Source organism: Harpia harpyja, chromosome 2, assembly GCF_026419915.1.
Source record: "Harpia harpyja isolate bHarHar1 chromosome 2, bHarHar1 primary haplotype, whole genome shotgun sequence".
Lineage (NCBI taxonomy): Eukaryota > Metazoa > Chordata > Aves > Accipitriformes > Accipitridae > Harpia > Harpia harpyja.
In genome coordinates, this window is record NC_068941.1 from 64843671 (window position 1) to 64859848 (window position 16178).

The following is a 16178-nucleotide window of genomic DNA, read 5'->3' on the forward strand; positions in this document are numbered from 1 at the left end:
GTAAAGGATCCAGAAGTACAAGACAGGGGGACTCAAAGTGCTGTCAGCTTCACGTGGTAACTCAGAACACTAGGCATCTCTCAAGTTCAGAGCCTCATAAGATTAAGCTCAAAATTTCTGCAAAAGCTATGTACCAGTTATCTGGGTTTTCTTTTCTTTTTTTTTTTTTTTAACTTTTAGTACATACACCTTCATATCCTGCTGTGTTAATCAACAGAGAGTGGCAACGAACATGATGCATCTTGAGATTCAGCTCACCACTTGCCTATACAAATGGAATCACAAATGTCAGAATCCGGATCTTTCTGTGTGTATAACACTTAAAGTTGTCCCTATTTCTTGTGACATCTTACACATGCATATTTACTGATTACAACCCAAAGAAGTTACAGCCACAAAGCAGTTTCATTTTGTTGACAGTGCCTGCCCACACGTGGTCAAAGCAACACGTAGTTCAGGCATACTGATGGATTTCACATTTAATACAAAGTTTAGTAAAGCAGCCTATGCTAAGCTTGAAAAACTTCATCATCTCTGACTCACAGAGCTCTGGGTCTCTTGGTTTTCTGACTTACTAACTTGTAAAAAAATCCCTAGCCTTTTTCCTTACTGCTTTCCTGCAGAGTACCCTGGAATGGTGTGTGGGATATTGCACTTGAATGGAGAAATTGCTCAGTGGAGTGGCAGTCTATAAAGGGAAACTCATGAATGTTCCCTTGTTTCCCTCTCTTCATGCTTACTTTTGCAGAACGTGGCAAAACATGTTATCTTTAAAACCTTCTTTGTCCTCTGTCTAATCTGGCTGAAACTGATCTTTTGGTGATATATCAGCTACTCACATAAATTCTTTTTCCAAAGGAAATCAGTCTAAAAAGAGCGAGGAAGGCTTTTTTTTTTTTTAAAAAAAAAAAAAAGGAAGTACAGGTAACTTTTAAAATCAATAAACTCCACTGCATGTGCTGCTTCTCCTTGAGAGAATATGAAAGAAAGAGGAACAAGATGATGAATGATAGCTAGTTACATTTACTTTGGCACTACAGAGGTTACTAAGTTAACTGTTGTGGTGAGTCCAATGTAATATCATCTGTACAGCAGCCCTCTTAAAGGCTACAGAGACTGGATCATGAATGACTATCCTTTGCTGCCAGAAATGTTCCAGGAGATGCATGAAAATCCAAACAGAAAAACCCAATACTTGTTATGAATAAAAAAACCCCCTTAACTCTGAGTTTTCTCCCTCTGTTCATAAATTGAATATGTACATTGGAACAAAAACAGACAAAGAAAACAAAAGTGAAGAAAAAGGCCAGATATTTTAAATTGGTCCTCCTATTAATAGCACTTCCTGTTTTCCATTTTGGCCACACTTGTTTCTCCAACTATTCTGCTTATCCAGTTGTAGGTTGTTGAGATTTTATCTTGCAGCTATTACACCTCAGAGGAAATGCTTGGATAGGCAATTTAGGTGTTTTTTTCCTATTTAATATGGGAAGGTTCTGTGGCTTTCAAAAACAAATAAGACTATTTCCAGTCACAAAAAGATACATCAAACCTGCAAAAACAGTAGCTTCACAGAACAGCTGAGGTTGAACAGCTCCTTCATATGCGTTGAAGTATAGGACAGCATTTCACATGTATGTTTATACAACATGCTCTTGAGATCACTTTGTTTTGAAGTACACTAAATTTGAGAGGCATCTATGCCCATATACAGCTTACCCCATTGTCAGTCAAATTACCTTGCAAGCAATGCATTAACAACAGAAACACTTTTGTTATGTGCTGTGTCCAGTTAATCAAGGTCTCTCTTTAAGATGCAAGAAAAATGTCTCGGTGACATTAAGATGGTTACTTTTTACTACATTTACTGTAATGTACTGTTCCCTCCTGTTCCCTTATACTTTTTCTTATTTCTTATACAATGGCCTTAGAGATCAGTTAGAAGGTAGAGCTTGCAGAGCTCATGCTGTGAAATTCAAACTTTAGTGAGCAAGAGACCATTATCTGCAGTCACAAGCTTCTCTGAGGCATTCTTGGCCTTAGCATGTGCTGTACTATCTGACTCAGATAAAGTGAGATGCATAAAATGATGCACCCACATGCTCATGTACAGTGATTTTTTTTCTAGTCTGTGGTTCTTTAGCTCTGCAGAATTTCAGGAAATAAATACGAGAACAGTGGATAACTATGGCTCAAGTGGCAAATGTCACAGACTGGAGCAGCATACATGAGGTCCAATTCAGTCTGGTATGAAGTACACACTACAGAACTCACCTGAGCTCATAAAAGAAATTTAATTTCTTCTGCTAGGCCTGGATTTTTCTAGCCCATAGTTCTATACTCCAGCATGGAAAGACGAAACAGAAGCATCACCTTTTCTTCAGAGCAATACTTGGTGATACATTTTTTCCCCAGAACTCATTAAAATAGTACACATAAAAATAATTTCTTCTCTGGTTAGTTAATTTGACACAATCGGAACTATGTTAGGCAAGAAGCTGAAAAATAAAAACTCAACAGCTGATGAGCTTGGCATGACCAAAAAGTAGGTGGGAAACTGCAAAGGCAGGACAAACAGAGCACTGGGCAAGTATGTCCACTCGGTGGACAAAATGATCCACACTTCACAGACTACATCCACCAACAATGTTCATGGGAACAAATTAACACAGACTTTACCATCATATCGGCTGGGAGAATCACATGTTTTCTGAGGGGTTGCCACTCGCAGGAATATCTGTTGCCTCCATGAATGCCGTCGAGTCCTTACAGGGCTATCCGCACCAATGGCCTGCTGGCTGTGTTTGGATTCGTAGTCGCTAAAATTGCAGAACACAGAGTGGCTTGTGAGTAGGTTACCTGAATCTGCTACTAACAGTGACAAAGTCTTCAGTGAATACAACACAAACCATCAACTAAGGGGTGCAGTGTGCTGTGCATATGCTGGGTCAAGCTCTTAAGTGTTAGGTAGGTGAAGCTTGCTTTGTGGCAGCAGGCTTATACAAAGCTGCAAACATCACTCAGGGTCATCAAAACGGGATGGCAGCTCTGTGCATTCTGCTTTCTTCAGTTTTAATTAATTTTCAGCTTGCTTTGCAGCAGTGTAGTAAACACAACGCATTAAAGACACATACACCATAATGTATCTTTACCACTGCTATTTAAATGCCATCCACAAGATCTAGCGATTATTCATAGGAGACACAAAGAACTGCTGATGCTTTTTATCAGCACACATCAAGGAGCTTTATAAACACCAACTAAACTTCCAACCTTCTGTGAACTGGGTATGTAATCTATTCCCTCACAACACAGACCTGGAGCAAAATTTTCAACCTTTGTGTCCACAAGTCACCATCTGAAATAAGCAACAAACTCAGGAACAGTGTCCAGGAACCTTGGATGTTACTCCTTTGATGCAATCCACAAACTACAGAGAGAGGTTTTATTCAGAATATTAAATGAAATAGTGAACAGCAATGCTGCTTTCCTGTTAAAAATCCCACTAATAACTTTCACTCATTACATCTTTAAACTATTCATTGCTTTATTCCAGCCATTGGCTAAATGGTTGCATGAGTTTCTGTTGAACCTGAAAGGGATAAATGAACTTCAAATAGCTCTGGCAGCAACTGGGAGGAGCATTTTACAGGCCATCCTCTCCTTCCAATGTGAGAACACTGACATTGCTTAGGGTGAACCATGTATATTCTCTTAACTGAAAACGGCTAATACAGTCCCTTGGCAGGAATAATCACAGAAGTACATAGGTGGAAGTTGCATGACCATTACAACATCAAAATGGTTAAGTTCTGCAGTCTTAATGGGAGAAGAGTCTGGGATAGCTCCATCCTTTTGACAGCAATCACATGCAGAATACATGCAAGTGAACTGTTGAACAAATCAGGTTTTGCAAGTGTGAGAAGCATTTAAAATATTTCAGACAAAGCAACCTTTGAAAATACAGTTTTACCTCCAGGCTTTAAGAGAGAACCCTACCTTGTTGTGCTCCTAAAGTCAGAGGTGTTATTTTCATCTACAGGAGCCAGAAATTTTAAGAAATTTGGCACAGAAGAGGAAGAATGAAGCCTTCTCCTTAAGGCAGTACGGTAGGAGATGCTGAGAGTGCAGTTGGGAAAAGTATAGTTTAGAACAAAGAAGTATAAATCCACAGAATTAAAAATAACACATACTGCTAAGTTTCAAACAAAAAGCAGCTAAATCCTGAAGGCCTGAATATCAAGGAAACCAAAGTCAAAACTAAAACTGCTAACAAAGTGCTACTTTGAAATACACATTTGTTTGGGCAAACTAAAATGTTCCAATATAAATAAATGTACTTCCAAGTAAAGTTATTATTCTTTATATCTATATCCCAAGATTTTTAGTGCATGTTTCAAGTAAATTCCTTTAATCTAGTAGGAACTGATGCCAACTTTATCATTGCACATTTACTTAAATATCAGTTTCAATGATTGACTAAGTTTGGGGGAAAAGGTTAGGAAAAGCTGACACTGATAATCATTGTGCTAGCAAATGAAAAATTAGACTTTGGGAAAAAACATTTTGTAAAGCATTAACAGGGTTTTATTCAGACAAACTTGGAACTTTTAAGTTAAAAGCTGAGCCTTCTGACTGATCATTTAGGATTGTGGCTCTATTTATGCAACAGACAGGAGTACTAATCAAATTTCATCAACAGTCTTGTGGCCAACGTAATTCTGCTCCTTCTTTTAAAATAACAGGCCCCCAACATACTCAGAAGAAGGTTAATAGAAGGAAGTAAGAACAACTCAGATAACGAAAAGTTTCTGCATGAAATGAAAACACAGAAAATTACTCAGCTGATGATACTGGAAGACCTTTTTCTCAGAAGAGTACACAAAAACATGTGAGTAGGAGAATTTAATCATGAGAAGCTAAGTTTAAGAAATAACTGCTTCTGATAAACCATAATGATATATCTGGATGGCATTTAGCACTGTCTCCTGAAGATGTGAATGGGATGGGGGGGATACTCTGGGATAATCACTAGTATGAAGTGAAGCTATTTAGTAGCTGGTACTGAGCACAAAGAAGATAAGGCTGTAGCGTGGTGTGCCCTGCAAACAGGTTTTGCTTACAATTGCATTGTAAATCCATCACAATTACACTGTAATTTCACTTACAGAATACAATCAAATTGGGCAGTTTGACTTTATTGATTTAAACTCATTAACCCATTTGATATTCCTATCAATTTCAGTTTTCAGTCTTACTGCTTAAAGGTTCAATAAGGTATACCCTTAAATGATCATTGAAGGAGAAGTTGCTACTGTACGTGCAGAATCTACTTGGAAAAATCTACTTTTGAGAATTTAGCCTTCAGGATTAAAGTAAATCTTATTAAAATGAAGAGTAAAGAGGACATTGTAGCCTCACATTTCCTCCTCTGAGCTATACCATACTTCTAAGGTGAAGCTAAATTAAGAGAGATGCTAGTTAGTACTCAGCAAATACAGCTGAAGGAACTGGTGAAACAAGGTTCTCAGTTGAGTATTTTCTCAGGATCAGAAGAATCAGCACCTTGGTGAAACAGGAAACCTTCACCCAAGAGAACAAAACCAAACAATAAACAGCAACAGCAGTAAAAATTGCTTGCCAATGGCCAGTGACTGTTGACAGCGCTTCCAAGGACATTTGGTCTCATTAGCCTTTTGAGCTAAAACAAGCAGTTTTAGCTCAAGGGGTTAAGAAGGGGTTTCACGGTTAAGAATTTTAGGGAGCTACTTGTTTCAGGTTCTCAGAGAAACAATGGGTTAATGTCCTTTTCTCAATGTTCTCTATATGTATTTTTGTTCTAAGAAAGGAGGCACAGAGAAGTATAACTCGATATTGCTCAAAGTAACCAAGACAAATACACAAGCTTGTGGGTTGGGGTTTTTTGTTTGTTTGTTCTTGGTTTTGGGGGGAGTGGGGGTGTTGGTTTTTTTGTTTGTTTGTGGTTTTTCGTTGTTTGTGGGGTTTTTGTATCGGCTCTCCACAGTCCTGCTATTTCTTGCCCCATTTAGTTAACTTAGTCAATTTGCCTTTAATGTCAGGCACAAAAGAATATTAACATGTTTCTGTGTTACCATGAACAAAGCAGAACAGAACTGAATGACTGAGGAGGGACAGAGTGAGCTGGATCACAGGTTCTTGGCAACTTATCCCTCACACAATTTAAGCAGTGCTGCTGTCTGCTGCATAACAACAAGTTGCTTTGGAGCAACTGGCTCTAAAGAAAGTCATGTGTCCATGTGTCTGAAAGAATTTCATTTATTAAAACAAAAAATTATGTAAGTAGCAGCTCTACACTCAGTAGCAGAGCAGTTAAAGAGTTCCTCTCCCATAAAAATCTACCACCATCGGTCTATATTAAATTATTTAAATTATTTACACTATAGAGCTTCATATTTATAACATGCTAAAAAAACCCTACCCCAAACTACGTACAGGCACTAGCTCACCTCTTTTGCGCAAAATGCCCACTTTGTTCTCCACTTGAATTATGCCTTAGATATTTAAAAAAGTTGGGCGAAGAAGCCGAGGGATTAAGACGAGCTAGAGTAGGAGAACGCGCAAGTTGACCAGAAGAACTTTTAGATTCGCCGACAGATGCATTCAAATCATATAGTGGGATTCCAACCAGAGCGATGGAGTTGAGGTAGAACAAAGAACAAAACACAGTAAGAGAGGAAAGGGTGGGGGGAAGTGAAATCCCTTCTCTAATCTTTGAAAGGAACCTGGCATATACAAATCAACCATTTCCTATGTTTTTCACAGTTAATGCAGTAACTGTAAGAGGCTGAACATTTTAACCCTATCAGCAAAGTCCCAAATACAGTCTTACAGGCTTCAGCAAGGCACTTCAGCATATGACTAAATTTAAACTCCCCAAAACCTGTCACTGACACACCCCTTTCTTCTCCCTCATATGAGCTTCCCCGTGGTTTCTATGACAAAGTCAGGCATATGATCAAGAGTTCTAATGGATGAGAAGTGAAATGCTACATGAAGAACCGAATTTATTTATACTTTGGAAACAATTGAGGTAAGCTGTTCAAAAACACTCATAAAATGTACAAGACTTGTTAGAAGTCTACCATTCCAGTGATTTTTAAGAACTTTTAAGTATACTTTTCTTCTAAATTTTCCATTTCCCCTGGTTCTGTACATTTGCTATGAAAGGGAAGCAACAGTGATTACTTTTTGCTTTGAGTTATGTGAGGGAGCAGGCACTCAGGTCTTACTAAAAATTATATGATCAAACCCAAATAGAAATAACAAAGGAAGTGAAAAATATACTTAATTTCTAGCTGCATTCCTATAGTAAGATAAGAACTGATTGAACAAGCAGCTACAAGGATCAGGGCAACTCTCATGAAGACAACGGACCAACAACACAAGTCCTAAACTGTACTACAAAAGCATTCTAGTATTTTAGAATTAAAAAGGTTCAAAGAAGGGACAAAAAGGCAACGCAGGTTATGTTTCCTTTCAAATACCATAATTCTCTTTTTTTCACTGTCATCACCTATTTCAGGCAATTTTTTTTACTGCCCTGCCTCCTGCAGGGAAAAATGAGCTGGAACACATACAGATTTCCTACTGTCTAACTTGCGTAAACGAGCAGTTTTGGCAGTAAAACAGAAGCCTACAGACAGAAATGTTTCCATAGTAATTGGAAAAAGCCAGATAGAGGGAAGGAAGACAACTGCCATAAAGTTAAGAGGAGACTTTAGAGATGTAGAAGCAGGCATTTGAAGGAGGATAGCTTGAAGAATATTAGCATGAAGGCAAGCAGTAGCCTGTTTTTGCGAGTAAAATCTACACAGGCTCATTGAAAAGCTAGACAGGAGCCTCACCTCTATCAACAATTAGGCAATTTATGTCAGTTTTGTGTGTTATTTTAAAGTCACACATGAATTCACCAACTAGTAAGGTTTTCAGCATCACAGATGCTACTGGATTTTTCTCTATAAACAGACAACAAGAAGTAGCATTTATTTATACTGCTTGCAGATCAAAACAACGAAAATTAATGAATATTGCTTGCAAAAATATAATCGAACCCCTTGGGAGCAATCCTATGTTGTGCTTACACTTAGTTTTGTGACATATTGTGGAACTACACATCTCATGTTTTTCTCTCCCCTGTGGAGCACACAGGGATAACAGTGTTTTTAAACAGAATACCTACAAACCTCCAAAGAGTGACACACTGCTGCAATACATTTCTTATCCATTAAGAGGACATACCTGGTATGCAATTATCATCCCCAAATATGCCCTCAACAAACGAAATCACAGCCTGCTTTTAATAAGTCTTACTTTCTTTTGTGAGGAGTCTCTGTGCTCACTGAGTGGTACCTCATAAGTTTCCTCTGAGGAACGGATGGCGATGTTTCAACAGGTACCAGTGATTCCTGGCTTTCTGTTGGCAAATGACTCAGTGTGTTTGCTCGCCTCCGAAAGCTTTGCTGAGGTAATGTAACAGACTGCTCAACAGGAGAATTATCTGCACTGCTGGAGAGATCACACACTGATCCACTGGTCTTGACAGTGTTTTCTGTAGGAAGAGCAGGAAGTCTGTCTTTCTCCTTTTCACACAATGGCGGTTCCTAGCAGTGCAAAAAATAAGGTTATCAATACGTAGGTTTAGAATCAATCTTTGAGGTTGCAGTCCCATGTCATTTTTCACATCCCACAGAGACCTGCTTCAAATCTGCACATTTTTATCATGATAGCTCAAAGAAAGAATCTTTGATATTTTATGTCTTTGTTATTAATCATTTAGGTCAACAAATTAGTCTCCATTTTACAGAGAAAAAGTACTTTTGAGAGTAATTGTATATTTTACAGTATGTTGAATACAACTCAGAAGAAATGGGGTCAGAACAGAACAGATGGGTCAGGTTTGGGTAACAGTGAGAGCAATGAAAAGGGTTGCATTTCAGAGCACTGTATATTTAGCACCCCATCTAACAATATAATATTCCTCTTGACTATCCTTAGATTCACTCAAAGGACTTTAATCCTATGACTAGATGCCCATTTCAGTCCAAAACCATGCATTTTTCTCCATTCCCCACCTCATGTGTTTCCTGCAGAGTTGGCCATTCTTTCAAAAACAGAAGCAGAAAGAGCAGACTCTTGATTACCTGAAGTCAGGAGTCCATAGGCAAATAGGCACTAGAGCAGAATCAATAGCTGTATCCAAGTCTGCAGAGTGCTAGGTTGCCTCCAGAGAAGACAACTGGCTGCTTCTAGGCTGTTTCTTTATATTGTTTTATTCAGACTAAAAGCTTTCTAACCATACAAAGGGGGAAATTACTCCACTTCTTGTTTTAGTTTTATGTTTCTTATGAATGCAATCCTGCATTCACAGTATGTACTTTCAGGGCTAAAACCAACCAGATTAGTATCAGCAGCATGGTAATTATTGCATTTGTTTTGCTGCACATTGTTGCAACATTCAGATGATGTCATATAATATTTTATTTCACATAGACTCACACAATAAGATATGTACATACAAAATATGTGCTTATATACAGTACAAGGCATTTCAAATTCAAATGGAGACCCAATCGCACTGCTCTTTTTTATAGCACGGGGAACAGAATGAAAGGCCTGAAAACAACTTTAAACTTCTGGAGAACAGAACCACAGATTTACTATGAGTCCCATCTTGTCAAAAAGTATAGAAATCTCAAGTGAAACTCTACAGATAATAGCATCTTACACGTCACCATTGTATTGACATGTGACTGCTATTTCTTAGCCTGAATCTCTGTTATCAGGGTGAACTGGGAAATTACTTCGTTCAAGTTGTCCCTCAGAGGACTCACACACATTCTAACATGTTACATATATGAAAATTGTTTGGGTAACCAACTTGCAAATTCTGAAAAACTTAAATATTGCTTTAAGCTGGGAAGGAGGGGGGGGGGTTCGGGAATGAAAGGCAGTTGCTGATCCAAGACGCTGCCTGCAATGAATGCAGCTCCATCACCCTCAGAGGGACTGGGCACAGGAATAAAGACACACCCTATGGACCAGCAAGCAGCAACAGGACTCCTACAGGTCAGAAGAAAAGGACATACCTACTCTCCCTACTCTGTGATACTGTTTTTATCATACTGTTTGGCTGTTCTGGGCTTTACTTCTTTTCACCCAGTGAAAAGTTAATCAGTTAGCTTGTCTACTCCCCCAAAATAATCAAAACAAAATGCAAGATGTTAGAACAGAACAGTTATGAGCAGTTGGTAAGTGCATTTCACATCTGACTAGTTGTTTCAGGGAATATTATCTGAAGTTTCTAAATAGGTACATTCACCCCAGGCTTTACTTACTTTACTTGTGCTGCTTAAGGTACTGGACATGGAGCTGTCCAAATCCACAGCACCAGAACTGTCCAGTGGACCTCTGGCTTTACTGCCCTGTAGAGATAAAGCACACCAGCAGTTAAGATTATGATATATGGGGCACAGCAAAAAGAGATCCGTCTAGCATAGTCAGAATCTGTAATTTTCAAAGACAGCATGACAGTTAATTTCCTGAAATGCCTAAGAATAGCCTTTGCCCCCGTGAGAAACAGAGGCTTCATTCAGGACGGTCACTGACATTTTAAAGGAGCCTGTGGAATTAAGGAATTCTCATGGGCAATGATGTGCTTTCCATGATATGTACATAATCACATATTACACGCATGTACTACAACTACTATTAAAGTACCTTCTGTATTCCAAACAGGAAATTTTCACACTAGGTACTTCTTACCAGGATACAAAGAAACTAAAAGGCCGTCTATTACAAAGGACTTAAAATGATATAAATTTAATAAACAGCAAAACATAATTTCTGGTATTATCATTTCAATGCCCACAAATCAGAAAGCATAAATATTTTTGTACAATCTGTTTAACAATATTTTTGTATAATTTATTTGACTAATGTTTTTACGTAACCAAGAGAAATATCAAGAAACCTACGGATGGTTCTCACGTCCTAACACAACAATGGAACTTTTATCTTCCTAACCTCAAATGGTATCTTTTTTTATGTTCTGAAGTTAAGGCTTATGTTCTCTTTGAACTGTTACTCCAGGTACAAAATGTTATCATCATTCACAGTAGTGACTATTCTCTCCTTGAAGCTCAGACAAAATGTTTTGCCTCAGATCTGATCAAAATCAAGAATTTCCATCAAAACAGCCATGACAGTGAAAATGCAACCAATATACAGCTCTGCTCATGTGAAGACAGCTCATGCCAGTCAGGACAAACTAGCAAAAATTAGAACAGTAACTACTATAGTTAGTGTAACAACACTAACACTATGTTTCACATCCTGGACACACCCACAGCAGGATTTTATTGGGGGTGAACTCTAGAAATGCTGGCTGGGAAGTAACGAGGGGAGACATTCAACTAAAAATCTTATCTATATGCATAGTTATAACAGGGAGAACACGCTTTTGCCATAATTTGTTTCATGGGAACAGGTTAGATACAATGTCTGAAATAAGCTTTAAAAGCCTCGTTTTGTCACTACAAGTTGCATGTCTATGAGCCAATAAGCTGTACTAGATCTTGCTTCAATTTAACTGCTTGCTGATAAGAAATGAGAATGCCGAATTTTTGTTTCTTAATATTTGTTGTTTGGCATTCTGTCACAACTCTCTTTTTTAAAAAGGGAGAAGGTCTGATTTTTTTAATCCTTTGTCAAGCACAAGCCTTCCCAAGTCTCCTATTATTTTCCTCAGACTTTTTCTATGAGGTACAAACAAGAATATTTGAATGAGAAGACACTCCGTAAGTTTAAGGAGTGCTTAAACTTGATATCTGTTTTCTTAACCACTGCTTTATACTTTCAGCAGATACTTTCAGCCATCTGTTCATGATAAACATTTTCCCAACACATTTTCTTGGGGATCACTATCACATAGGAGTTCAAGTTTTTTCCACTAATAGGTATTGCCAGACACTGTTTACAAAGCATTTTACCTGATGTGATATTGCATAAATGACTTCATATTGTTAGTGCCTTCTGAAGTTCTTTACACTTCTCGCCTTCAAATAATCTCTAGCATTTAAAAGTTCAGATGCCCCATTATTCATCAGTTCTGTGTCACTTATAAATACTATCCCATTAGGAATGCTTAGTCAGTTCCCTAATCACTTCCTTCTACATAAAGAGAAGTGAACAATTACAATTACTTTTTAATTTTCTAAATCTGAAAGAGAAATAAAACAATTGTCAGTTTTCATAAGTTCTCATGCTCAACTTCATATTAATTTTTTGAAATGCCTATATACACTATTTCTTATCTAGCAATTAGTTCACTTCTTCCAGGACTTGGTATTCTCTCTACCAAAGCCCTGCTTTGTTTTGTCTTCTTCTAACATGTACACTCAAATATTTTTGTCACTGTGCCTTAAATAACCACTTGGCTACAACCTGGAAGGATAACAAATATGACTTTTCTATCATTCAAATAAATAAAACAATGAAATTATGTTCAGAGGCAATAAACATGAAGATACTTACACGTGATAAAATACTTTCAAATGATTCTGTCAGAGATCTTTTTGCTTTGTTCTTTAACATATCTAATCTGAATCTCGGAGCACTGCTGGGCACCTCATTTACAGCATTCTCAGCTGAGGATTGTGAAGTCTGCAAGTGTTTAAAAACATTAATGTGAAATACTCAACAGCATGGAGCAGAATCTCAGTGAACAGTCTGAAGACTTCTGTAACTTGAATCAATACTTTCTCCTGGTGTTCTTGGCTTTTCATGCCTTTTTCTCTACCGATACTTATATTGAAGTTTAACAAACTATGCTAACATAAGACCAGGAAATCTCTTAAACGAAATGTGTTGACTGTAGTAGCATGCTTCAGAAGAATTGCCATTTTGATAGGGATTTATGGCTGTGTTGACAAATTTTCTTTAATGCCAAAGTACAACTGTACAAATTCTAAATGTTTAACAGATTAGAGATTTCTGATGGATTTACTTTTCTTCAGCCAAGAAATTAATCAAAATTGATGAAGCTCATAATTAACAAGAACTCTCAAGTATCTCCATTATATTAAAATGGGGCTTTCTAAGGGCCAGGAAGATGTATAACAATCTAACTCTTCTAAGTATTTTACCAGTAGAAACACTTCCACCTTAAAGTTAACGGTCTATTGAGAGTTTTGGTTTTTAAATAAATATTTCAGTCCATTTCTAGTGCTTGTAAAGACTAGTGTAGCAAATACAAAAATGACACTATGATGCAAATATTACCATCCAAACCTAACACCTGCAGTAGAAACCAGAGCACAGTTTTCAGTGTTATTTTTGGGACTTCATCTTGAGACTGCCAGGCACCATAGCCCTCTCTACCTGGCCCTAATTTCAGAGATCTGAATGCTTGATCTATGTAACTATTAGTACATGGGCAGCTGAACAGCATGTCATCATCACCACCAAATACTCCTGTCTAGATAAAATTTTAAAGCATCCTATTTCCAGTATGACAAAGTTACAGGCTTCTGTATTTTCTTTTTACCTTCGCTCATTTTATCCTCAAAGGGCAAATCAGATGCTGCCTGCTATTGTGTTCTTATGAAAAGACACTTATTTTGAAGGTCATTTTTGTTAAATAAGATCCATGTACTAGTATCACATTTCATTTTTTACCTCCCGATTTATATATTAAAAAAAAAAAGTGATGAAAAGTGTGACAGTGAATACCTATGTAGAAAAGAAGGGAAGAGGGACATCAGGGTGTCATGGGTTAATGATTGCTGAGACAAATAACCCTGCCAGAGTAAATGTTCAAAGGTATCTGCTATTACACAGCTCTGGAGATAAATTATCAGAGTAAATATAAAATGTTATGCTAAGACAAATGATGGACTGAAGGCAAGTCAACTCTGTTCTTAGAGCATTGGCATCTTTACAAGCATCAGATTAACCAATTTTTGTTCCAGGAACTGAGCAAACAGACTGCAGCAGGCCCTACGAATTTTCAAATCACACTGAAGGCATACTAAGATACTATCTTGCTTTGTATATCCCTATTTCCAAGCCATTTGTGACTGATAACTATTTGATAATCAGCTGGCATTAAACCAAATAAAAATATTTCAGGTATGATGATAGACGACCTCAGGCAATGTTTCTTCCTGTCATGTCATAACTACAGTGCTTTTATCTTAAAAACATATTTCTGGTGAGATGCCCAAGACAAGAAATCAGAGCATGAAATATGCAGTTTTCTTCCTGCTTTCTCAGGGAGGTCAATAATTAGCCAGTAAGCCATAAATGGAGAAAAGATTAACAAAGTGAACAAATAGTAAATGAAAACTTGCTGCTACTTCCCCAGTTTCTTCAGGGGTCTAATTACTGTCCATATATTAATTTGCTATATCACAAACAGCCAACAGCAGTCATCATGATGGGTGGGACAGCCAGGATTTTTAAAAGGGTCAAATAATTGGAACTGAAAGTTTCCAGAGAATGGGTGCTGATCCTTCCTTTTTTGAATACAGACCTCCTCGAGGTGTCTTAAGTTAGTCACAAACCAAGGCAACCAAAATCATTAATCCCTTTTGAAAAACCTTAACTGTGCTGTATAAACAGCCAGTTAAACAGCACTGATGCGACCTGATAAAGAATGAAAGGTAGCTCAGCTCTTTGGAAATGGACGACAGTCTCTGCTGATGTTTCTGCAGCAATCCTCCTCAGCTACTCCTTGAGGCCACTTCAAATGGTGGTTTGCACATAAGAAATAAGTTCCAGCTGTCGAGTAAATGTAATAGTCTTTATCAAGGATCAAATCCAATGTGTTGTCAGGACACTGACTCACAGACACAGCGGGATAGCAAATGCCACAGATGGCCTGAGAGCAATTACAAATTCATTATATATTCTCTCACATACATTGCATTTTCATTGCAGTGAGAAGAAAGAAACAACCAAATTAGTGGTCTACCTTGTTTGCATCTCTGTCGCCAAAGCCTGAAATCAGACTGTACCGGGTACCTCAAAATCTGAGATATGCCTGTTTTGGCACATGACAATAGCCTATGAATCACAAGCAAAACCAGTGTTCACCACTGCCTACAGTTTGAATTTCCAAAATGCCAGTGATGGAAATTTGCCTTTGGAAAGATACAAAAATGGAATGGAAGACTTTTTTCCTGGCTCCTCCTTACATGAACTAAAACTGAATGATTACTTACCTGTTTTGCTTCCCCAACATGAACATGGTCCTTCTGTTTTTCTTCATACATGTTTCTCAAAACAGAGATAACCAACTCATTCTCTTTTTGATCATTTCTTGGTCTTAATTTCTTTAATTGAAAACACCACAAGCACAGTAATTATACATTTGTATTACAGTTAGCAAACATTTACTCTTTTCACTTTGTCATTGTCAATACATCCTTAGTGTAAGAACAAGTTCAATTTGGTTAATGCTACTACTCCAGTCCACCAGAGGACACCAGTGTCCCAAGCAAAGCAGCAACACAGCCAGAGAAACACTTGACCTCACTTCATACACGACAGAATTTACATCAAAGATAAAGGACAACTGTAGAAGTATCAAATTGCCACAAGCAAATAAAGACTTTAAAAAATATTTTTGCCAATTTGCTTTTGATGTAAAGAAAACCAAAACACTGTCATTCTGAGTTTGTAGCACACGTGAAGTATTGTCTTGCAGTTATGAGGCACAACCTTTCGCCTAGAAATCCTTCTCATTGGGCCTTTCATTTTTCAGAAATGACATAGGTATCTTAAAAATTAGTGCACAAGGTGAACATATTTCTCTCTGCTGCATTCTATTTAGATCTGAATTATTGTACGAGAAAATGTTTTTAAAACTATTACAGAATTTAATCCCAGAAACCTAACTTTTGAAAAGCATATGCTGTTTTAAGCCTATTGATGTAATGCAGAGGATACAGTACGAATTAGCTAACGCCAGGGTAGCACATCAGATTAATAAAAATATCCTTAGAAAGACAGTTATCTAAAAATGCAAATCACAGTTACAACTTATGGAGCTGTAAGAATGCAACAACTAAAATTTCAGGCAGTTCAACTCAAAAAAATCAGCTGAAAAAGATAGGCAGGAGAGATGTACTTTACCC

At 37.6% G+C, this 16178-nt stretch overlaps 1 protein-coding gene across 11 annotated transcripts in view; it reads right to left on the minus strand.

Annotated features, from left to right (window-relative positions):
- Positions 1 to 16178, minus strand: part of TBC1D1 (TBC1 domain family member 1) — a 123671-nt gene that overhangs the window by 37883 nt on the left and 69610 nt on the right. For 7 of the 11 annotated variants that reach the window (XM_052780264.1, XM_052780262.1, XM_052780267.1 and 4 more), the window contains 7 exons: positions 15264 to 15374; positions 12574 to 12702; positions 10377 to 10463; positions 8353 to 8642; positions 6489 to 6617; positions 4000 to 4119; positions 2680 to 2819 (listed from right to left, as the gene is read on the minus strand). In XM_052780264.1, the coding sequence (XP_052636224.1) occupies positions 2680 to 2819; positions 4000 to 4119; positions 6489 to 6617; positions 8353 to 8642; positions 10377 to 10463; positions 12574 to 12702; positions 15264 to 15374 (1006 nt within the window). The remainder of the gene's footprint in view (positions 1 to 2679; positions 2820 to 3999; positions 4120 to 6488; positions 6618 to 8352; positions 8643 to 10376; positions 10464 to 12573; positions 12703 to 15263; positions 15375 to 16178) is intronic. The other 4 variants (XM_052780268.1, XM_052780269.1, XM_052780271.1 and 1 more) reach the window with 4 other exon arrangements.